The 23,865-nt window shown below is 36.4% G+C and overlaps 1 protein-coding gene across 1 annotated transcript; it reads right to left on the reverse strand.

Moving 5' to 3' along the window:
- Window positions 1-10,835: 10,835 nt before the first annotated feature.
- On the reverse strand, window positions 10,836-12,338 carry LOC136230582 (11-beta-hydroxysteroid dehydrogenase A-like). The gene is made up of 6 exons (XM_066019737.1): window positions 12,128-12,338; window positions 11,854-12,046; window positions 11,692-11,777; window positions 11,497-11,628; window positions 11,260-11,424; window positions 10,836-11,171 (listed from the first exon to the last, which is right to left on the reverse strand). The coding sequence occupies exons 1-6, from the start codon at window positions 12,308-12,310 to the stop codon at window positions 10,944-10,946; spliced, it is 987 nt and encodes a 328-aa protein (XP_065875809.1). The 5' UTR covers window positions 12,311-12,338; the 3' UTR covers window positions 10,836-10,943.
- Window positions 12,339-23,865: the final 11,527 nt, after the last annotated feature.

A 23,865-nucleotide genomic window follows, 5' to 3' on the forward strand; every position in this document is an offset into this window, starting at 1 on the left:
AAAGGAGATCAGAATACCAAGAGGACACTCAGAGAGTGCTATTCTTGATGCTGCTAAAAACACCCTGATGACCAGAAATCAACTCAGGAGATACCTCAGCAATGTAGCATTCGTCTCAGTTCTGGAACCAAAGAACTTCTCTGAAGCTGAGCACGATGAGTTCTGGATGGGTGCAATGCAAGAAGAACTTGATCAGTTCAAGAGAAATGAAGTATGGGACTTAGTGCCAAACCCAAGAAGCCAGAAGACCATAGGAACAAGATGGGTCTTCCGCAACAAGCTAGATGAACAAGGGAACGTAGTCAGGAACAAAGCAAGACTTGTAGCTCAGGGCTACAGTCAGCAAGAAGGTATTGACTACGGTGAGACCTTCGTCCCAGTGGCAAGGCTAGAGGCTATAAGAATTTTATGTGCATATGCTAGTTACATGAACTTTAAGTTATTTCAAATGGATGTTAAGAGTGTATTCCTTAGTGGAGTTATAAACGAGGAAGTCTATATTAATCAGCCTCCAGGGTTTGAGGATCCCAAGTTCCCAAACCACGTTTATAAGCTCAAAAAGGCTCTGTATGGTCTCAAGCAAGCACCACGTGCTTAGTATGAGAGGCTGACCAGTTTCCTGCTGACTAGAAATTATGTCAGGGGTAAAGCTGATACAACCTTATTCATTAAAAGGAAGGGTAAAGATACCCTACTGGCTCAGATATACGTTGATGACATTATTTTTGGTGCCACTAATGAGTCCATATGCAAGGAATTTAGTAAGCAGATGCAGACTGAGTTTGAAATGTCAATGATGGGAGAACTCAACTTCTTCCTTGGACTTCAAATCAAACAACGGGAAAAATGGCATCTTCATCAGTCAAACTAAGTATGCTAAGGAGATATTGAAGAAGTATGAACTCGAGAACTGCAAGTCAATATCTACCCCAATAGGCACTGACACTGTCCTCTGCGCTGACGAAAATGGTAAGTCAGTAGACAGCAAATTGTACCGAGGTATGATTGGCTCTCTACTCTACTTAACTGCCATGAGGCCGGACATTCAGTTCTCAGTATGTTATTGCGCTAGATATCAATCTAACCCTAAGGAATCTCATTACATAGTTGTAAAAAGAATCCTTAGATATTTGCAAGGCTCAGTGAATGCAGGTTTATGGTATCCCAATACTTATGATTTCACACTCATTGGATACATTGACGCTGACTATGGACGAGACAAGCTTGAACGAAAAATCACCTCAGGAGGATGTCATTTCCTTGGAAGCTGTCTTGTGTCTTGGTTCAGTAAGAAGCAGTCGTCAGTAGCCCTGTCAACCACTGAAGCTGAGTACATTGCTGCTGGAAGCTGTGTTGCTCAAGTCCTCTAGATTAAGCAACAGTTAGAAGATTATGGTGTTCAGACTAAAATGATTGAAGTCAAATGTGACAACAAAAGTGTCATTGACCTGTCAAAGAACCCAATCCAGCACAGCAGGATGAAGCATGTTAGCATAAGACATCACTTCATCAGAGACCATGTACTCAAGGGAGAGATCAAGCTGACCTATGTCCCAACGGATGAGCAGCTTGCTGATATCTTCACCAAGCCACTGGCTCGTGAGCAATTCAACATACTTAGAGAAGCTATCGGTATGTTCAATCCACTTCAATAAAATCTAAGTACAATTCATGCTGAGTAATGCATTACATGCTGAGTTGCTATACATGCTGAGTTGCTATACATACTGAGTTTCTATGCATACTGAGTACTCATTACCACACAATGAACTAAAACTGCTTTATACACTCAGAACTTGAACGGATGAGTAACTATGTCGTTGAGTAATGCAGCTTGCACAATTAGGGTTTGCACGCGTATTTACGTAGTCTCTAGGATGACGTAAGCGTCATCATTAGTAAAAGCATGCGCCGTTTCTCGTAATTAATGTTAGTGGTAACTGACCTTCGACGGTTCAAATTCCAACCATTCCATCCAACCTATCAAGTCACCATCCATCGTCTATAAATAGTGAATATTTTCTCACTATTCACTCTCTACACTTGAAATTCGCACTCGAACCTTCTCTCTCTCTAAACTTCTGAACTTCAAATCTTCTCAAAGAAACTCTCAAGAACACCATGTCTGATTCCCAGAATGTCTCTGGTGACCAATATGAAGATAATCGCTCAGACATCAACCCCGGTTCTCCAGCTGAGCAAGAGTACATTGATACTCCAGAAGATGAGGCTCATACTGGACATGGTCAGCATGACCAACCCATGGACGAGGTCAGCATTCTCGGTGTTGATCCTCACACTGAGCACTCAACTCCTTCTAAGAAAAAGAAGAAGGATAAGGGTAAGAAAACTGAGGAACCTAAGGAGAGAACCTTTCAATCCGTATACTCCGACGTTGAAGGCTTAGACATTGTAGCGTCACGATGGTTCTCAAAAAGCTTCGTAGAAACTGTGAAATCTTACAGTGACTGGATATCCAAGAATGGATGGACCAAACTATTCTCCTTAAACGGGCTGACCTACCCAAGGCTTGTAACTGAGTTCTACTCCAATCTGCTGGTTTCCACGGACGATATTGATTTTATGGTCACTTACATCAACAAGAAGCAAATCATCATCAACCGTTCATATCTAGCCATCCTTCTAAACTTGAAGGACGAGGGAGCTGAGCTGAGGAGAACAAATGACTATAAGAAGGTTAAGTACACTGCTACTTTTTGTAAACCTGAAGGGCATGTAGGGGAAGTCTCTTGCACTTCGCTTACTCAGCATCAGAGGCACGCCCACTACCTACTGACCAACTACATCTATCCAAAGGTCAACGCCACTTCCTCTGCCTCTAACTTCGAGCAATGCTTCTTATGGAATATGCTCAACTACAAACCCCTGAACATGCCTGTGTTCCTGATCGGGACTATGCAACGAAGCACTGGAGCACTTCGAATGGGCTCACTCATTACCAAAATTTTTAGGGATCACAAAATCAGCTTTAAGAATGAGGAAAGCATATTAGGTACGGAAATCACCATTGAAGATCTCACTAAACTTGCACACAGTCTTCCCTTTAAATCAAAGAAAGGAAAGGATGCGGTGATTGAAGCTGAAGAGGAAGCTGAGCCGACCGGTAAAGGAAAGAAGAGAAAAGCAGAACCCACACTCCAAACTATCAAACGCCTAAAAGTTGTTATGCATAACTCATCTCCCGCTGAGTCAATAAAAAAGAAACCTCAACCTACCAAAGCTGCCCAAAAATGACCTGCCATTGTTCAAGAAACTGAAGATGAACAAGAGAAAACTGAGTCACCCCTAAAGAGGAAGAGGGTTTCTGGAGATACACCGTTGGATGCAATTCCTCTAGATGTATCCGTTCCAAAGGATTCCTTCTTTCTGCGAACTCAGGAATCTGCTGAAAGAACTCAACCTTCAAACAATCAACAAAAACAATCTGTCTCCGCTGAGCAGATGAAGAATCCAGCTACTGAGCCACGAGATGAGTCAACTATTGACACCACTACTAATGACGCTGAGCAAGTCCATCCTGTGTCACCAAGCACCACTGACCAACTCCTTTCTTCAAACCTTTCTAAAGATGGCAGTGACAAACGATATAAGAAGAAGGCACACAAACCTCCAGTGTTTGATATACTGGATGACTCACCTCTCCATGAACCTATCATAAATTTGACTGACTTGGACTTCAACTTTTTCTCTAAGCCTATTACCAAGCCCTCACCAGTCAAGGAAAAACAAGCCTCTGTTTCTCGTGGTCAGGAACATGCCAAGTCTTCGACACCGCTGCTACCAGCTCATCAAAGCAAGTGATCGATGAACCCGCTGTTCAAGAGAATGAACATACACTAGAGAAATCTCCTGCTCAAGACAATCTCAAGCTGACTCCTCCTCAAGTCAATGTTCAGCTCCTGACTGACACTGAGCAGGTAGACAATGCTACGTCACCACTCAACTCTCTTCTAGAACAGTCAGACAATGTATCAATTCCTGCAGCGGATCACACCACTCAGTTTGCAACTCAAGTTGCTCAAACCTCACCTGATCCAAAGGGCAACTCTAATTCTGGTGTGCATTCAGATGAACAACCACCTGCCGCCAACCAAAACTCAGTTCCTGAAACTTCTCAAACTGACCCTCTGCAGTTCTTGACTTCTTCCCAGTCTGGGAAACGAATCTTACAAGCTGCCCAAGAACTCATCGCAGAAATACAAAGCACTAATGGAACTAATACTGAGCGCAGTTTAGCGGAGCCTACACAACTGAGCGCCATCACTTAACTCCTCACTGAACTAAAAGGTCTCAAGGAGCTCTTATGTGTGCTGACTGAAATGGTAGCTCAGCAGCCAAAGCAAGAGTTTGCTACCAAAATGGCAAACCTTCACTTGCACATGGTGCAACATATGGACACAATTGAAGGGAAACTCAACGCCTTAACTGTCGCCAACTCTGATGTGGCTAAGTCAGCTCAACTTACTCAAGTCTTAACTGAGTTGACCACAACTGGAGAATTAGTTGCCTCTTCCTCTCAATGCACAATCAAGCAAATTGCTGAATCCATTCACATGCTCAATTTATCAAGAGAAGAGATGCAAACTGAACAGGCCAAGACATCTGAGATTTTTCAACTTGCCAAGGCAACTTATAACCATGTCACACATCAATCTAACCAGCGACACCATTATGACGCTGGTCTGCTCAAAATGTACCATCAGTCTTACGCCATGATGATCGACACCATGAGCTGGATGGGCAAGTCCCTTCAATTTATACTCAGCGTCATCAGTTCTCATATGGACATTCCGGCGTCCAACATGGCTGGTGGGATCAAGGTCTTTGACAGGCTCAAGCACAGTACGACTCAACTCCAGCAGTATTCCGCCCTACTAACTCGTGCTGTTGAACAAGGGAAGTTTTATGCAGCTGTCCCTCAGCCCGTTGATGGTGGCAAAAAGGGGGAGAAAGATAAACATCCAGCTGGAACTTAACAAAAGAAACAACATTCTGGTTCCACTTCTTTAGTTGTCCCTCCTAGCACTCAACCCCAGCAACAACCCAAGACCAAGTCTAACCAAGTGTCTGTCAACATTAGGCGATAGATATTTGTAACCTTGTGTACTTGCTTATGTTATGTTGCGTGCTAAATACTAACGTATCTTCATTAAATTATCTGTGTTATCTGATTATCACTTTATGCATATCTGCTGTGTTGATCTAAATTCATGACATGTCTCTTATTTGAATTGAACAAAGTAACTAAAGCTTGACAACATTGAATTAATCATGTACTTGGCCACTGAGTAAAACTACTCAGCCTCAATTAACTCACTCAGCTAACTCTAATATTTGAACTTAATCTTCCGCTTAACTTTATATCGAAACTGAGTGAAATAAGCCTGGTCCAAGAACTTACCTAACTCTGAACACTGACTTTAGACTTACTTGATTAAACCTTAAAATGTTTAAAGTAAAACTAAGTCAGCGGCTCAACCCTTACGGGGGAGAATCTTAAGACGTTAAGAATAGGTCAATCATCATGGGGGAGCTCAACACTGAGTTCCTTATTGAATATTTTTGCCAACATCAAAATGGGGGAGTTTGTTGAAACACCTTTCCACATGATTTTCATTTGACAAAATTATTTATGTGAATGATAAAAATATTCCAACACATTAAATTTAACTGCTTTGATTTATTCATACTAATGTGTTTGTTCAATGTTGAGTTATTTGATTAATAAGCCAATTAGCTAAATGGACCCAAGGCCCATAAAAGAGAGTCAAAGCCTCATGGCCCAAATAGACTCAAAACGCCGTCGTACTGAGTAAGACATAAGCCCAGCAACTAGAAGGATCGAGAAGCCTTCTACCAATAGCTTCAAGATGAAGCTGCTGAGTTGAACGACAAGAAGTACAAGTCAGCGACAGAACATAATAAACTTGGAGACAAAGTATTTCTACTTTGGGTAAAGCTCAGAAGGCGCAGGAAGCTGTCTAGAAGACTTTGCCATAAATGTGGGAACATTCTGTTTCATCTGACGAAAAGCTGTTGAGTACTGGCGAAGACAGAAGATACACGAATATGATTGGCTGAGGACGCTGAGCACGTACTGAGTGAAAGCGACAGGAAGCCGTTTTACTCCAACGGTTATTCCGAAATTCGAAATCACCGGTGCCTCAAGTGTCACTATAAATAGGCCACTCAAATGCTTCATTCGACGCAGATCTTCAATCAAGTTGAAACGCTGACCAAATTGATACTTGAAGTTGTGTGAGAAAAGCAAAGCAAATCTTACACCAATTCCAATCTTGTGTAAAAGTCTAGAGTGATCTTATTCATCTAAAGTGTCTTAGCAATTGTTGTTTAGGACAAACACTTATCATTTCTAGAAGTATAGAAAGGAGAAGCTGAGTACTCAGTTATAGTACTCAGCGGTAGTGATAGGAGTGAGTAGAGGAATAGAGGAAGGTACTCTTGTATACTCAGCTTCTGTTGTAAAAGGTTTCGTGCTCTACCTTTAAAGAGCTCAATAGAGGATTCAAAAAGCTCAGAACGAGTTCCGGGGACTGGACGTAGGCGGAGAGGCCGAACCAGGATATGTCTGCTGAGTAACATATTTCTAACCCTCAACTCCTTTATATATTGCTTGCTATAAAACTGACTAAGTAACGAACTCATGCTGAGTTAAGTGCATTGAGAAGCTGAGTTCAGGAATAGACTCAGGTGCTATCTCCTGACTCAAGAAAAGAAACAGACTTAGTCACCAGTTGACTAAGCTTGTGTCTTAAACTACTCAGCACTGCTGTGTAAATATTTTCTTAAAGAAAAGAAGTCAGCCTTAACAGATAATTTTTTTGAATAGTTCCTATCCCCCCCCTTGGAACTAATCTTGTCACGTTACACGGGACCAACATTAAGTAATTGAGAAGGACTAAAGACATGTTCCTAGTGTACGGAGAAGGGGATATGAAAATAGAAGGATTTTCAGATGCCAGTCATCTCACAGATGAGAACGATTTTAGATCCCAATCAGGATACCTGTTTATCTTGAATGGGGCGCGGTCAGTTGGAAGAGTTCCAAGCAGGGAAGCGTAGCTTTATCTACGACCGAGTGAGAGTACATCGCTACTGCGGAAGCAGCAAAGGAAGCGGTTTGGATTAAGAAGTTCATTACAGAACTTGGTGTGGTGCCTGACATTGTAAATCCCATTACTCTGTACTGTGATAACAATGGAGCCATTGCACAAGCAAAGGAACCACGGTCTCATAATGCATTCAAGCATTACCTAAAGCGATACCACATTGTAAGAGAGATTGTGGCAAGAGGAGATGTGAGAATAGAAAGAGTACTTAATGAGGACAACGTTGCAGATCCGTTGACAAAGCCCTTAGCCTAGAAAGTACATGATCGTCATCTAAGTTCTACTGGGATAAGTTGTAGAAACAATTGGCTTTAGTCCAAGTGGGAGTATGTTGGGGTTTAGTGTCCTATAGACAATTATTCTAGGATATGAACTAAATGTAAATGAAGTGTTCTTTATATCATTTGTTTTAATAAGATATGGTTTCATAACTATATGAAGGCAACCTCCTTTAAGAACTAAATAAGTCTAATAAAAGGAAATCCCTAAATTTGTTTAAAGTGATTATAAGGTGTTCATACAAGCATGAAGTGAGATAAAACTTTATAATAAACTAATAAACTTAAAACCACCCCAAGTCAAGTAATATGTTTAGAAATAGGATTGACATATCACTGCTGAGACTTGCATGTAACAATGTCTTCTGTCGAGACAGAGAGCTGATCTTACAAGCTTCAGATATGCAAATATCTAGACAGTTGCATGGATCCAATGAAAGAGAGTTCATTAGGATTGGGGACCCGACTTGAGATAACAGGATGGGTAGATTTATCCTTGTCACCTGTTCATCTCATTGGTATTAATAGGTATAAGTAATCCTAAGACTCAAAGGAATGTTAATTAGTGATTCTGGATTATGAAATGTGATGCTTTGATCCTGTTGTAACACGATCCATAACAGAGATGACTCTAGGGTGTGAACGGCAGACGTTGGGTATCACAGGAAGTAATTGCAGGATAGTTATACATTGGATTGAGCATTTGTCACTCCCGATAAATGGGAGATACGTCCAAGGATCGCTTGTGGAAGACTTGACTCTAAATCCTTGCAAGGTGATGGCTTAAGACTTGAAATGTAGATTTCACTTAACCTATCTAATTGGAGTTAACTCGGTCTGTACAAGTAAAACGAACGTCTCGCTATATGTGACTTGACATTATCCATAGTCATAAGATTTAGTTCAAGGATGTAGTTGATGAAGGATCGAATTATACTGTAACTAATACGGAAAGGTCAACGACAGAATCAACCTTTCTTCTTATAGCTCTAGGGGAATGTTTCAGATCTGTCAATCACATTTCACGTACTCATTCCGTTATGCAAAAGATTAAATATAATTCTGAGAAAATTAATTTAATGGTTGCATACGGCTAGAAGCAATAAGAACCTAATGGGTCACACATAAGACTTGGAGCCCAAAAGAGAAACGGATATTAATTAATTGATGGAAGCCCAACTGAGTCCACTAAGGCCCAGTACATAAGGGGGGGGGGGGCGATTTTATGAATATAAAATACATAAATAATTAATTTGATTTTTAACAATTCTAATTAGATTATGATTGTGAATTAAATTAATTAAAGGACAAATAAGTTAAGAGATTTAATGAGATTAAATTGCTTCTATTATTATCCTGTCAGGTTATTATTATCTTTATATTTAGATATAATTATAGATAATAACTAATAAGAATTTTATTCCGAATTAAATTCTTATTCAGTAACCCAATTCTATCTAACTAGGGTTTAGATACAAGAGAGTATATATACCCCCTTATAGTAGAATTCGACCAAAACCCTAGCCAACTGGAGAGAGAGAATTTCGACCCCCTTGTTGAGGACGAGATCATCTACCGCTTCCTTCCGTTTCAATTGATTATTAATCTCTTTCTCTTATTCCTTGATCTTGTGTTGATTTATTAGAGGCAATCTACTTTGGTTGCTTTCATACGGTTGAGTTCTAACCATATTTTGAATTGTGTTTTTGTCTTGTGCTCGGGAACTCGGAGTAAGAGTTGTGGGCACTACGATTGCAACGGTAGATAGTTCATCGAAAGGTATTTCCTTCTATCCCTCTTTATATGAAATAACGATTAACGGATCTTGGGTTAATGGAAAAAGGTTAAAGTTTTATATTTCCGCTGCCAAACGATAGCCTATTTTCCTTCACTGGAAAGGGAATGAAGGTTGGCGTTGGAATAGTTTGGCTTCGATTCTACCTACCTCTAAGCAGAATTTTCCAAATCGCATTAATGGTGCTCTTCCCAAACTGGTATTGGCGAGCAGGAAATTTTTGTATGTTATCAGCTTATCTTCTTTAGATTAAGACCTCCTTGCACCTCGAAGAGTCGATTGATTTGTCGACTATCTGGCGATGTAGAATACCTGAGCATCTACGTTTCTTCATCTAGTAGGTGAAGTAGAATGGAGCACTGTCAAATGAAGTTCAACATCATTGTCACTTGAGCCTAACATCAGAGTGCTCCAAATGTCTGGAGGTGGAGTCCGTGATTCACATTCTTCCAAAAATACTTATTCGAAACAATGAAAACCGGATTTCGTACCTAAGTTCAAACTCGAAATTACTTAGAAAAATCCTGCGTGACTACTATTATGCCCGTTCAATTTGGAGTATATTTGTCTGTCCAATTTTCACATAGTTTGAGTAAAAATAAACTCGGATGGAGCAAGTAAAAGACAACATAAGATATGTATTCATGAGCAAGTAAAGACAACATAAGATATGCATCGACTATATAAATGTTCAACGATCAGTTCGGTCTGAAAACCAAACCGAAATAATCGAATACCAAATAACACTTAAAATGAAAACTGAACCTAACCGAATAGTATTAACAAACCGAACGGAACCGAATATTTTGATTCGGTTCGGTTTTCAGTTCTATCATTTATTAAATAAATTATTTCTTATTTTATATTATATTATTACAATGCTTGTATTAGAAAAATTATCATAATTTAAGGATTAAAGATAATTTAAAAGATAATTTAATTAAAGATTGAATCTATGGTGATCTCTTATTACTGTTCACTATATAGGGTGACACAATATTTAATTTTTGTAATGTTGAATTTTATAATCATCTAATGTTTAAACCTATAATCAGGACTTCAAAAAAAAAAACCTATAACCAGATGGTAAAGACTATAAAAAAACCTATAATCAGATGGTAGAGACTAATGCTTATTTTAGCATTGGTTAATATTTCAATATTAATAGACCGAACAACCGAAATTCATGGGTTCGATCAGTTATTTCGATCAGGTTCGGTTTTTAAACACCCCTAATCAACTAGGAGTATTAGTAGGCTGGTTGTATGGTTAAAGGTTTTGCTATTAATTTTTGAGATGGAAAGGTAATTTTTTTACTAGACTTTCTTATTGTAACTTGCATAATCGCTAAGTTGAGTAAAAAGATGAAGCAAAAATGAAATCCAATGGAACCAGTAAAGACAATCTGACTGAGATATATGCATCGACTGGAGGTTTGGATAATCCACACCTATCACAAAAGGAACCGGTTATCCTGTAGAAGATCTACATATGCTGACATTATACCCAAGTCTTTTTTCTGACATTATAGCCAAGTCTGTCTTGTGTGATTAGAGGTTTTTATTCTTCGGGTCACGGTCCCCTTTTTAAAATAAATAATAGAACAGATCATACAAAATTAAGTATTATTTATTTATTTATTCAAGTCGGACATGGTAATTGATTGGGCAATAACAACAAGGCACATTAACAAACTTGATAAACGTAATTGGACTACAATTACAATAAACGTAATTGGGCTTCCCTGCTAGGAGCTTCTTCATGCCTCGAAATATTGAAGAACGATCTATAAAACCATTCCATAACATCAGGTGCAAACACCTTCCACACCCACGTCATCCTTAACCATGCTGGCTCTGTCAGATACTTATCTCCTTTGCAAGCACTTCTCACTATAGAGTTCGCACATCGACTCGCCGACTCTACTGGGAAATTACCCACTTCAACCTACTCCCAAAAATTCATGGTTCATATCCAAATGTATCATCAAAACATAGTTATCAATTACTGAATTAATTAATGATATGAAACTTACATCCATGAGTGCTTGATCCACATCCACTTTGCCTTCAGGTAATAAAAATTTGCCTTGTGTCACTTCCGATTCTATGAACCCAGGTGTCACAATCAACACATCAACATCAGACCCTAATTCAACCCTCAATGTCTCAAAAAATATCACCATTGCCGCTTTGCTCGCCTGAGTAACAAACTTGGTTTCAATTCAGGGAACTATAAATTCAAAAACTTCACTATACAGTCAAAACATTACATTGTAGATACTCTTTCTTGGCTGCGGCAGCCATGAGGCTGAGGAGGAAAGGGCTATGATCTTGCCTCGGCTCCTTCGGAGATATGGAATTGCAAAACTAGTTGTGTAAGCTGATCCCCAGAAGTTCGTATCCTGCATGTCCCCAAGGGCCATAAAATTATCTATATAGAATAGGAGCTTGATTTAGAATTTTACCATTACAGTCCTAAAATTTGTGATGTCAGTTGCTTCTTCAAGCAGAGAGACCGAACTGATACCAGCATTATTAACTAGATGATCCACTGCAGTAACGAAATCTAAGATTAAATTAACATTTGAAAATGGGTGGAAAATAAAATCAATTTTTTTTTTACTGACATCTCCCAAAATGGTTAATGGTTTCTTGAATCATTCGACTGCAATCTTCAGACTTTTGCACATCAGCAACTATCCTTAGGACATCAGGAGAACCCAATTCTTCTGCTATATCAGCAACTTCTCTCAGTGATTTGTCTCTGCGTGCTACAAGGGCTAAACATGCTCCTCTTTTTGCATATTCATATGCGAGATTCTACAAAATTTAATAAACAGAGAGAATTAGGCAAGTCTTTCAATGAAAAATTTCAGCCCAATCTGAAGATTAATGAAGTACCTCTCCGATACCAGAAGATGCACCAGTTATGAGAACAACCTTCGCTGAAACATCCTCACTGAAAATGGAATAGAAAAGGGAGAGAAAGGACTTGAAAATAAGATATGGAGGCAACACAAAGCAAAGGGAGAAGAAGGTGAAGGGAGGGGCTACTAAATTCAGGGAAGTATGAATTAGATCCATTGTTGCAGCTGAAAGAAATTTTGGATTTGTATGCTAACATTTTTATAGATAGTATTGTATTCTATCAAAGGGAAAGCTCGAGAAGGAAGAAAGGTGGCACCTTTGCATGTGTTTCATAAGACACGTACTGAACTCTATTTATCCATATCTCTCTAAGCATTTGTTTGGGAGTTTGGACGTTAATGGAGGTGAGAGTTAAAGGAGGTAATGGAAAGGGAAGGAAAGTGATGAAATGGAAAGTTAAAAATTAACCTTGTTTGAGAGTTTATAGGATGTAAATGAGGTTAAATGTTTAATCTTGTTTGGGAGTTTAAATATGGAGAGGAAGAAAGGTTAGATAAGAATTTTTAAAAAAGTTTACGTTACTCACTCCCATTAACCTCTAATTTGGAGGTTAAAGTTTGGATGGTAGAGGAAGTAAACATTTAACCCATCAACCTCTATTTACTCTGAGAAAATAAATCCCAAACAAGATTAATTTAATACTTAACCTTCCATTACTCTCATTTACTCTCATTAACCTCCTCCCAAACAAGGGCTAACCCTTGTCTTTGCAATTGTCCTCTTGTTTTTCATGATTAAAATTCCTAATACAATTTCGATTTTGACAAAACAAAGATTATCAATTTTTAGGTTTCATCGGCGGATCTAGAAAGGTTATGTCTTTATTCGGCCAGGATTTTGTTTTTCATAGTGAAACTACGGCTGCAATTTCAATTTTCTAGAAAATTTGGGTATTTGGAAACCAAGACCGAACGACGACAACGACAATGCATTTTTCTTCTGGGCATTGAGCGGCATGTCGTTTATCTAATTGCGGGACAACGCCCTCTTACCATGCCAGTTGGGTCTGTTGCTTTGCTTCCTGAGTTTGGCATATCGACACTCCACGTGACTGTTTTCGAACTCAAGGTCTAAAACCAGCAAATTGAGGGTTAGCTCTTGCTTAATTAAATTAATCAAATGTTGGTGATTCTGGATTTGCTTTCCTCCGGGATGAACATGCTAATCTATTTGAATTCGAGGTTGGTTTTTGCTTCAACAATATTTCAATTGTAGTTCTAAATTGTTTTTAACATCCATTGTTTAATACTTTTTAAGAGAATATTTTTTTCCCCATTCAAATTGAAGATCTAGCTTAGATATATATCTTTGTAGTTTTGGGTTTTGTTTTCTTTATAGTAGTGGAACGCAAATTGTAGGTGAGAAATGCTAGTTGATACTACTACTGCACCGGAGGTGTTTGTTGTTATGCCTGAATGAGCAAAAATCAAGATATAGTTGAACAAAGATTAGCAGAGCATCAGCTAGCCTATTAGAAACTTGCATAACAATAAAACTAATGGAGATGCTTATGTTCTTGTCATTCAAGAGACTGAACTGAAGGCATGCTTCCATGGGCATATATACTAGGATAAGTACAAAAACAGATTTAATACTTTCTTCAGGCTAGAAATCTGATACTAGTTTAAAATTCCTGCAACAATCAATGAATTTTGTTATTCTTCCACTTAGTTTGTAGCATTGCTAATCTATCCTTATTTCGCTAAATAGGATTTTATGGGCTATGAAAGTAGTAATCTAGCCTCGTGCCTCCTTTGTCTATTAACCCTTGCTATAAAATCATCAGCCCTTTTGTTCAATTCCTCCGTAGGCAAAGTAAGTTCTTCTTCTCCATGTAAATCCTCTACTTCCTCTACTTTTTCTACCTTTCCTTCATCCCAAACTTCCACTTCCATTTTCACTTCAAAACTCTTGACAGCATCTACTTTGATCGCCTCCTCTACTTTCCCCTCTTTCTTCTCCATGGTAGAATTTTGATTACCTCTTGTTCTGTTAATGAACTCGTTGTAGTACACATCACTAAGGGGTGGAAGAGAGTTTGAAGCAAAGAACTTGGATTTCCCAAGTAGGAGAATGATGATTAGGTTGCCTACTATGAAGACGAACTTGGGGTTGAGGAGAAAAGAAGTGAGCTTTGGAATGTAGACAAAAATTAAGAGCTTGATTGAGGAAAGTAGGGAGGGGAACCAGAAAGGGCTAGAACAGAAAACACTACAAGTTATCACTGTTATGATATATAGGAAAAAATTGTCAAGGAGTTGATGTTTCTTAGACTTGTTCATTGCATGAACCTTATAAAGCTGGATAACATCCATTGCAAAAAATTAATGGAGAAGAAGAAACTCTATAGAGGAGTTCAGAGGCAAAAGAAAAGAGATGCTTCAGGAAGAATTGCCATTTCACTGAAGACCTGACCATAAAGCATTGTAAATACAGTGTTATATAGTGGGGGGAAGAGGTTAGTTTGGTAATTCAGTGGATGTTACTTTGTTTCTGATGGGTACTAGACTTTATGAAAAGGTACGGAACAGTGGTGTTTATTGGTTTCTTTTTCTTTTGCTTTCCGTTTGATGTTCCAAGGTCTGGTAACAACACTTTTATAATGATTTTCATTTATCAAGGTGAACCAAAGTGGCCATTCTTCTTTCTATTCTATGTTCAAAATATTTTTACCTGTTTAATTTTCTATCTCCAAGTACTAACAAACAATTTTGGATTAGATTAGAAGATGTTGAAGCCATTTTATGTGTGATTTTGAATCATGAATATTAAACATGAGTAGCTGAGAATACTTGTTCAAAGGTAGTTAATCACATATAGTTTGGGACCAACTAATCCTAGACCACTTAGATAACACATGAGCAGTGACGGACCCATTTCGTATGTGGCTTAGGGTAATGTAAGATATCTTTCCATGTTAGCAAGTTAAAGGAGACTCCACTTGGAAAAAGGAGGAGGCAGTGGTTTTGTTTTCCTAATTGAGGTGCTCATTGGAAGAGAAGTGGGAGGGTTTCTTAAGATAGTCGATTTAGCTTTTGCTTTCAAAAATAAGCACATTATTGAGTGGGCAGAAAAGGGAAGCGAGCATAAGACAGAGAAGTGGGGTATGTATTTTTAAAATTATTGGCAGAGAGAATCTTAGTTATGTTAATAAAGCCTACATTTAGCTTGTAGTTATGTTTTGGAGCCTATTGGTTCAAATTTATAATCAGGCCAAGTAAGTTCATCTCATTAATATGTTCATATTTGAACATATAGATTCACTCGCTATTCTAATGACGACGGGTGAAATTTTTGATCGTGAAACCATATAGGTTAACATTAAATTAAACGAGTACGACGTCAACGACTATTCTATCACGAATATATGAATGTTGCTAAGGCATGAGACAATTAATAAAGAACTTCAGATTCAAGTTATGGGGTTTGTGTTTTGTGGTCAAAAGAATTAGCAGCCATAACCAGCATCATTGACTCGATTACCAAGTTTATTGTCCATTGAATGTCCTGTAGAATAATTGCAAGATTTATTCCTGCAAAACTGTTCTTTATCAAAAAAAATATTCTTTTTCTCCTGCCCTGCAATTTACAAATTGATACATTATCAAAAGTCTAAATTTTAAAATTTAAATTATATTGATCCCTGTGAAGGTGTGTTTTGGGAGTAGGTAAAATCTAGAAAACATAAGATATAAAAATCCTTGTTCCTGATGCTAAATTGTCTTTTTGCTTCTATTGGGAACAATGTTGAGGCCTGAGGGTTCAGTGTGTCTACTTGTATCCATATTTTAACAGCAACATCTGTATTTTTTATGCTTCCCAAATCTGAATATATATATGCAATTTTAGTTGTTCAAGTAGCTTTCATTGGTTGCAAAATTAACAACCTTAGAGATTTTGCGAAGTGGAATTGAACTTTAGGCAGTCACTTTCGGTTAGAAGGTAATTTAATTATTGTTGGTTGAGATGTAGGTAAATGCCATTTGGAGGTCAAAAGTAAATTCATTATTGCTTTAATTTGTTTGTGGAAAAGTTTTGAAAAGAAAGTAGAGCTTTTCTTAAAGGGTAGGTAGATGTCTTAAATCAAATCCAGAGCATTTAAATTTCATAGTCGGATTTATACTGTATATTTTAGGTAGAAAAGAGAAAGAAAGCATAATGACCCATATCTACATTATATGACTTCTGTTTTCCCTATCAAGATCATGAAGCTCACATGCTTATTTGCAGCAGAGGAATATTCTACAAATTACTAAAACTGTATTTTCATTTGAAAAAAAAAAACAATTAGTTTGTGGAATATATGAAACTTCATAGCAATAACCCAAAAGTAAATGTTTGGATTTGAATTGATAAATTAATCCATTGAACTAATATTGGTTAATTAATTATCTTATAGGGTGCTTTTAGCACATGGTGTTTTGTTAAGCATAAAAGAAGAGAACTGTAGAAGGAACTTTCTTTGGGATTAGGAATTCTTCATTGCAGAAAAGATGTTTTAGATGTGGATTAGGCAAAGCTTTTTTAAATATTCGTTTGTGTGCATGCTTGTATATGTATGCAGCAGTACAAGCATCTATATGTCATGTAAGGAAATTTACAGGTTGAAAATCCATTATCTGATTTGTCATTTAAAGTTAAAAGATGCTAATGTATGCAACATTTTGATTTTATGTAGTTTAATGTTTTTTTGGTACAAGTAGCCAACACCAGTGCCTATGAAATGCGAATTCTCTTATCAATTTGCAGCTTTATTTTAAATATATTTGCACATTCAATTGTATATTAGATAATGAACTAGTTAGCACATGTGCGTATGATAATTTATAGATTAAGATAATAAAGGAGTATAGTTATTTGATATATCTAGATAGAATAGTTAGAAAGAGAAACATACAAGAGGAAAATGAATTCGCCTATTGAATAATGGTGGTATTACATCTTTTAAGTGGAATATAGCTATGAGTATTTGCCACATCAGCACTACTAGATAATACTAATACATTCAAAATTGAGGAAAAGCTCCTCCATTCAAACTAAAACTAAAGGTTAAAAAGGATGAAAGTCTGATACCCATTCCAGTATTTTGTTCCATGTCTCTCTTACAAAAAGTAGCCTATTTTTAATGTATGAGTCTTTATAACTCATAAAATATATTATTTTAATTAAATAAGGATCACTTTTGGTGAGATGGACATAGAATGGGAACACTGAAATGAAATGGGGACAACAGATTTTCTTCTATCTATATCTAAGGTGCTGTTTGATAAAACTGAAAATTAAGTGCTGAAAAAATAAGTACTGAATTTTAAGTGCTGAATATTATAAGTGCTGAAAATATTGAGTGATATAATTATTATAAAAATATTAGTTGACAATGATTAAAAAATTAACTTTTTTAAGTTAAATATTTTGACTTACCAAAATAAGTGTTTTTTAACTTAATTTATTAATTTAAGTGGTGGACAAATAATTATTATCAAACGCACTTAAATGAATTAAGTACTTAATATTTTAATTTAAGTCACTAAGTGGCTTATCAAATAAGGTCTAAGTGTTTAGTCTGTTCATGGAAAAATGAAAAATAGAGTTTTATATGAATGCAATTTAATTTGACAGGTAATATCTATAATATAAATTCCCTTATGATTAAAATTTCTTTATAATGTAAGACTGTATTTCAGTTACATGTTTCTATTGTACGATACTTGATCTCTACGGAGAACTTACTGGCCATGTTTTTCTTTTCAGCTTTTGAAGAATCAAATAGTTACTTAGGTAAACACAATAATCAGTCAATAATCAGTCAGTGGTTTTCTAGACTCTTTGTACTGAGCCCAATCAGAATCACAATAGCTAACTAGTTAATTGAAAATGTGTTATTCAAATGTGCTATATGTGAAGGATAAAAAATATCAAAAGAACATACAATGCAACCACCATCTGTTCATTCATATATTACAAGGTGCCTTAGTTGTTGCGTAGTATATATCACGTTAGGTCATGTAAATTCAAGGTATAACAACCTCTCAATTAGCCTTCTGAACTAGATCAGATCCTCGGCAGCACCTCTGTCGTTTTCACAAACCTCTTCTCATTTGACTCATGATTGAACTTAGGAAAGTCTATTGAACCCTATCATTGTCATTTCTGATGTCAATTTTGAAAGAAAAATAGCTAATCTTCCTCTTAACGTGACACTTCATAGAATAAATAGTTTTAGAGGCAGCAAGGATTAAGGATGAGCAAAATCGAACCAAAAACTGAAAAAATCAAATTAAAAAAAAAAACTGAATCGAACCAAACCAAATTGTAATTCGGTTTGGTTTGGTTTTTTTTACAACTTCGGTTTTTAATTCGGTTCGGTTTGGTTTGAGTATAAACCGAAAAAACCAAACAAACCGAATTATACATAGCACACTGCTCAACCCACTACTTACATAGCCCGAAAAAAATAAGACAAATCAAATTAATTCTGTAGTATTTAATTAAGTCCTTCCATTTATTATGTATTTGTGTACTTAAAAAAAAAACTTAAACATTATATAAGCAGAGAATTAAATCCAAAGAGCTCAAACTTTTAAAAGTTACAGGAACAATTTTTTTAATTATTACATGAATTGGTTTGGATATGAGATTTTAATTATTTTACATGAATTGGTATTGGTACAATATTTTAATTATTATATATGAATTGGTTTAGAATTATGAAATAAAAGTTGTACAAACAAAAAGAAATAAAACTTACAGTAACAATTTTTTAGATTTTGATGATTTCCAAGGATGAGTTCAAAGAAGCTCTTTTTCATATGCATCCGGATAAGGCACCCGGTCCGGATGGTTTTAACCCAAGCTTTTATCAACAATTTTGGCCCATTATAGGGGATGACATTTTCAAAGCAGGGGTCCAATGGTTTAATCAAGGTACATTTCCTATGGGTTTAAATGATTCGATAATTTGCCTTATTCCTAAGTGTGTGGATCCTCAAACTATGAAAGATCTTAGGCCAATTGCTCTTTGCAATGTCCTATATAAGATTTTCTCTAAAGTGTTGGCAAACAGGCTTAAAAAGCTTCTCCCTTCCTTGATTTCTGAATCTCAGTCGGCCTTTGTTAAAGGAAGAAATATTACAGATAATGTTCTAATTGCTTTTGAGGTCATTCATTGTATGCGGAGAAATGTTAACAAAAAGCATGGTGATGTCGCTTTGAAGATTGACATTAGCAAAGCATATGATCGAGTTGACTGGAATTATTTGAAGGCAGTCATGTTAAAGTTAGGTTTTTCCAATCAATGGGTGAAATTGATAATGCTTTGTGTTTCAACGGTTCGTTACTCGGTTAGAGTCAATGATCAGTTGGTGGGTCCCATTTCCCCAAAGCGGGGTCTTCGTCAGGGGATCCTTTACCTCCATTTCTGTTTCTTTTTTGTGCTGAGGGGCTGACGGCTTTAATTTCTGAGGAAGAAAGGAAGGGAACAATTCGTGGATGTAAAGTGGGGAGGGGGGCTCCGGCAATTACTCATTTGCTTTTTGCGGATGATGCCCTCTTATTTTTTCGAGCATGAATTGGGGAGTGTAGGGTTGTGAAGAGAATTTTGGAAGATTATGCTGAGGCGTCGGGTCAAGAGGTGAATTATTCAAAATCGGGCTTTATGTGTAGTAACAATGTTGCCTTTGAACTTCATATGGCTGTTTCGGCGTTACTTGGGGTGGATAAGCCTATTGATAAGGGGCGTTATTTGGGACTTCCTTCTTTGGTGGGTAGGAAAAAAAGGGTTATTTTTGCTCATCATAAAAATGTATATAAATCCTCTAATTCAGTTTGGAATAGAATCAACCCGAACCAAACCGAAATAGTTTGGTTCAGTATGAACTGAACCGAATTAAAAGTCGGTTTAGTTTGATTTATAAAATTTGTCTTTATTTGGTTCGATTCGGTTTTTAAATCGAACCAGACCATGCTCACCTCTAGCAAGGATATTGTCAAGAATAGAACATCCATTAACAAAAGCAGACTGCTCATCACCTTCCAGAGAATGGGTTTAAGCCTACTACCTAAGACCTTGGGCTAATAATATACATATAGAACCTACCTTTAAAAATAGGCTATTATAAAAAAAAATATACAAAAAAATATATTGTAAATAAATAGAATTTATAGGACATGACTATAAATAGAGCGAAGATGTTATATAAAATTGTAGAAATAGAAAACAAAAATATATTAGATTCAAATAAGATAGTAGAAAAAATATATATTATTAACTATTAATTAATAAATATATTATTAATAACAATTTCCTACATAACATTGCAAAGAGACATACAACATTGCAAAGACATAAGAGCCTATAATAAAGATCATAATAGCTACGTTCTTGGTTGCCGTTGTAAATGCTACTTTTCCTCACAGTCTAGTCTTATTTCAGAAGTTCTGAAAATGAGAATATTTTTGAAAGTGATTCCTTGATTGTGATTAACACTATCAACAATTATGTTAGAAACATCAATGTTTCTATTAGAATGATTATTGATGATGTCTTACTTCTTTTACTTTTGCTGGAAGAGATTGTAATTGGGTAGCTCATAGTTTAGTTACAAGGGCCCTTGGTTTCTCATATTTTCTGTTATGATGATTTGACTGCTACTACTCAAGTTTTCTATGTAATTTGTTCTTGTTTTATATATATAAAAAAAGTGAAAGCATTAGCATTGTCATGCTTAGGAATAAGAGTAATCAACGAATCACTACCAAACGGAAAAAAACTATTGAGATCCACTCAAAACATATAGAAAAGACGTCATTATACCCAATGACACTCCAAAATTGCAGGAAGAGCTATGGGATTTATTACGATGCAGTGGTGGAGCCAAGAATTTAGACTTTGGGGTCTAATTTTAGATATGGGATTGATGGTAAATTTTCAAAGTCCAGTCTGTTAGAGCTGGACGAAATGTTTTTAGTTTCCAACGCGTTAAAACACTGCATTTTTAGTATGTTCGCTAAAAAATTAAGAGTGTCCAACATGAAAAGAGTAAACATATTTAATTTTCTATTAGTTTAATATTAGTTTCTAAAAAATTATAATATTTTTACTTTAAATTAATTAATAATGGTACCATATTTTTATAATTATTAAAAAATAAAATTAAAATAAATAAAAAATTTCTAAAATAAAATGAGGTTAGTTGGAAATTGAACCTATGACTTCTTAAATAACGGTATGTATCTTTAATTATCTCATCTACCTTTAAAATACTACATAGATGGAGTTTATATATACTAATGTTAGGGGAGGCTACAATGGGCAAAATGACTGATACATAAGGGTGGAGCCGGTAGCCGGGGGGCCTCCGTCTCTATCAAGACGCTACCTTGAATTCTTATTCCATAAACGACATCACAAGGTCCGATTCAACATCCTCACTCAAACAATTTTGGACATAGTCAATAACTCTCAAATATAATTCATAGGGTGAGAGTTAAATGAGGTAATGGAAAGGAAATAAAAGTAATGGAAATGAAAGTTAAAAGTTTATAGAATGTATTTGGGATTTTAAATATGTAGAGGAATAAAAGTTAAATTTACTCTACATAGATAAAATAATAATAATAATAATAATAATGAACTTTCTGCTACTTTCACTAACTCTCTATTTGGAGGTTAGAGTTTAAAAGTTTAGGAAGTAAACATTTAACTTCCAATAACCTCTTTCTAAGCAATGTGAGATTTACACATCCAAATCCTCCCTCGACTCAAATCTCCTCTTTCTAGCACTAGGCACAAACTTTACATCAGCAAGTGTTTTGACAACACCATTGTGGAGCTTCAGGCGAACTCTTCTGACGCCTTCAATCTTCATCTTCGAATTGATCTCACTCCGAATGTAGCCAAAATCTCCATCAATATGAAAGTGTCAAAACAAGTTCGATCTCTACAAATATGAATATCAGCAGCAGAATTTAACACCCAATCAAAATGATCTTCAACAAGATCATCTGCAACAGTCAATAAAAAATCACGATCTTCAACCACATTAGCAGAGGATTCACCATTTTTACCATTACCCTTCCGTAGAATCTTCAAGTCCTCCCTAAACTGTGGGCAACGAGATTGCATGTGACTAGATTCACCACAATAAAAGTACTCAATAGTACTCATATCCTTTTGTCGAGATCTTGATCTCCTGCCACGATCACTTTTCCTATGGTTCCTCCCCCTTTCTCCAGCTATGAGTATCTTAGGCAACTATCATCTTCTCGCATCATTTTCTCATTCTTTTTCAAAGCCGCCGTCACATCATTTAACTGCAACGTGTGTACAGATCCATCTTCAGACACAACCGGCTAGCCAACAACTTCGACAAATAAGTGCTCTCCAACTTCTTCCATAACTCTTTTGGAGATGTCTCCGTCAACACAGTCCTCTGAATCGTACTCCATTCAATATCTTTCATATTGTCGGGCTTCTTCTCCAACGCGATGTCAAGACTCTGCTGCACCAAATAGTCTTGAATCGTACTTTGCCACAACGTGAAATTACGCTTTCCACCAAAGAGCGGAATCTCATACTTGAACGTTGTAGACGACATCTTCTCTATAGCTCGGCTTATGCTCTTCCTCTATTATATACCCTCCCCTAGGCCGAACCTCGGCTCTGATACCACTTTGTTGGGACCAAACAAACAAACACACACCCATACAAAGAAATAATAGAGAAAAGCAATAAAGGCACACAACAATTTTAGCGTGAAAACCTCTTCAACAAGAGATAAAAACCACAGGATTCGTAGACCTCTTAAATCTCTACTATCAAAGGATTATAATTTTTAGACGGATAAAATTGTAATAAAAAAACTCTCGCTCTCTCACACAAACTCAAAGCCTAAGTTACACCTCCTAATTAACTAACCTTGAGAGAGTGAAATACATCAACTAAACGTCTAAGACCTATTTATAAAGAAACTCCTCATTGACTTCCTTATTTCTAAGGAATGTGGGATTCACATATCCCTTTATAATATTTTTAACCAATGTGGGAATGATTTGGGATCGAAGAAAAACTGTTTGCAACAGAGCAGATGGAGACTTTTCGTTGACCCTCTCCAAAAGGAAATGTGGGGACGGGTTCGAAAATAGAATAAGATTATTTTGTACTAAAAAAGGAACCTGGAGGTATTGGTTCACTAACACAGGCTATTGTGGCACAATTTAGTGAAATTGAGTGTCTATTCCATTGATCAAATAAGAAGGAATTTAGTAAGAAAGAATGGTCTACATACTCATTAAAGTGCATGTGCTCATTAAAGTGCATGTGATCAAGAGTGTTCTATTCTATTGATCTAAAAAGAAGAAATTATCTTACTCTAGTAAAATCAATCAATCGTAATCGTAATGTCATTTGTAATGGTAGTAAAAAAAATTATATATACTTGAGTTGATTTTGAACTTGTTTCGCAAAAAGATTAATTCATACTCCATCATCACAAAATAAATAGATATTAGATTTTCCATTCATTTATTGCCAAATAGGCATGGAAGCTATAAATAATAGGGTGAATTGACAACTCCATATATAATGAATTGAAGTAAAGATGGTCCATTCCATTCCATTGCTTGAATTACTGAGCAACTCTTTACACTTTCTGAAATAGTGAAATTACTTTTTCCTTTTCTGATATTACCAACCCATATATGTAATCAATACG

This window comes from Euphorbia lathyris, chromosome 1, assembly GCF_963576675.1.
Source record: "Euphorbia lathyris chromosome 1, ddEupLath1.1, whole genome shotgun sequence".
Taxonomy (NCBI): domain Eukaryota; kingdom Viridiplantae; phylum Streptophyta; class Magnoliopsida; order Malpighiales; family Euphorbiaceae; genus Euphorbia; species Euphorbia lathyris.

Bases quoted from the DNA above. Each gene is read 5' to 3' on its own strand.
- LOC136230582 (XM_066019737.1), bottom strand. From the start codon at position 12,310: ATGGATCTAATTCATACTTCCCTGAATTTAGTAGCCCCTCCCTTCACC. The intron at 11,778-11,853 runs GTCAGTAAAAAA...TCGTTACTGCAG, and splicing joins CATTAACCATTTTGGGAGAT to TGGATCATCTAGTTAATAAT. The intron at 11,425-11,496 runs GTAATGTTTTGA...TTTGTTACTCAG, and splicing joins CAAGAAAGAGTATCTACAAT to GCGAGCAAAGCGGCAATGGT.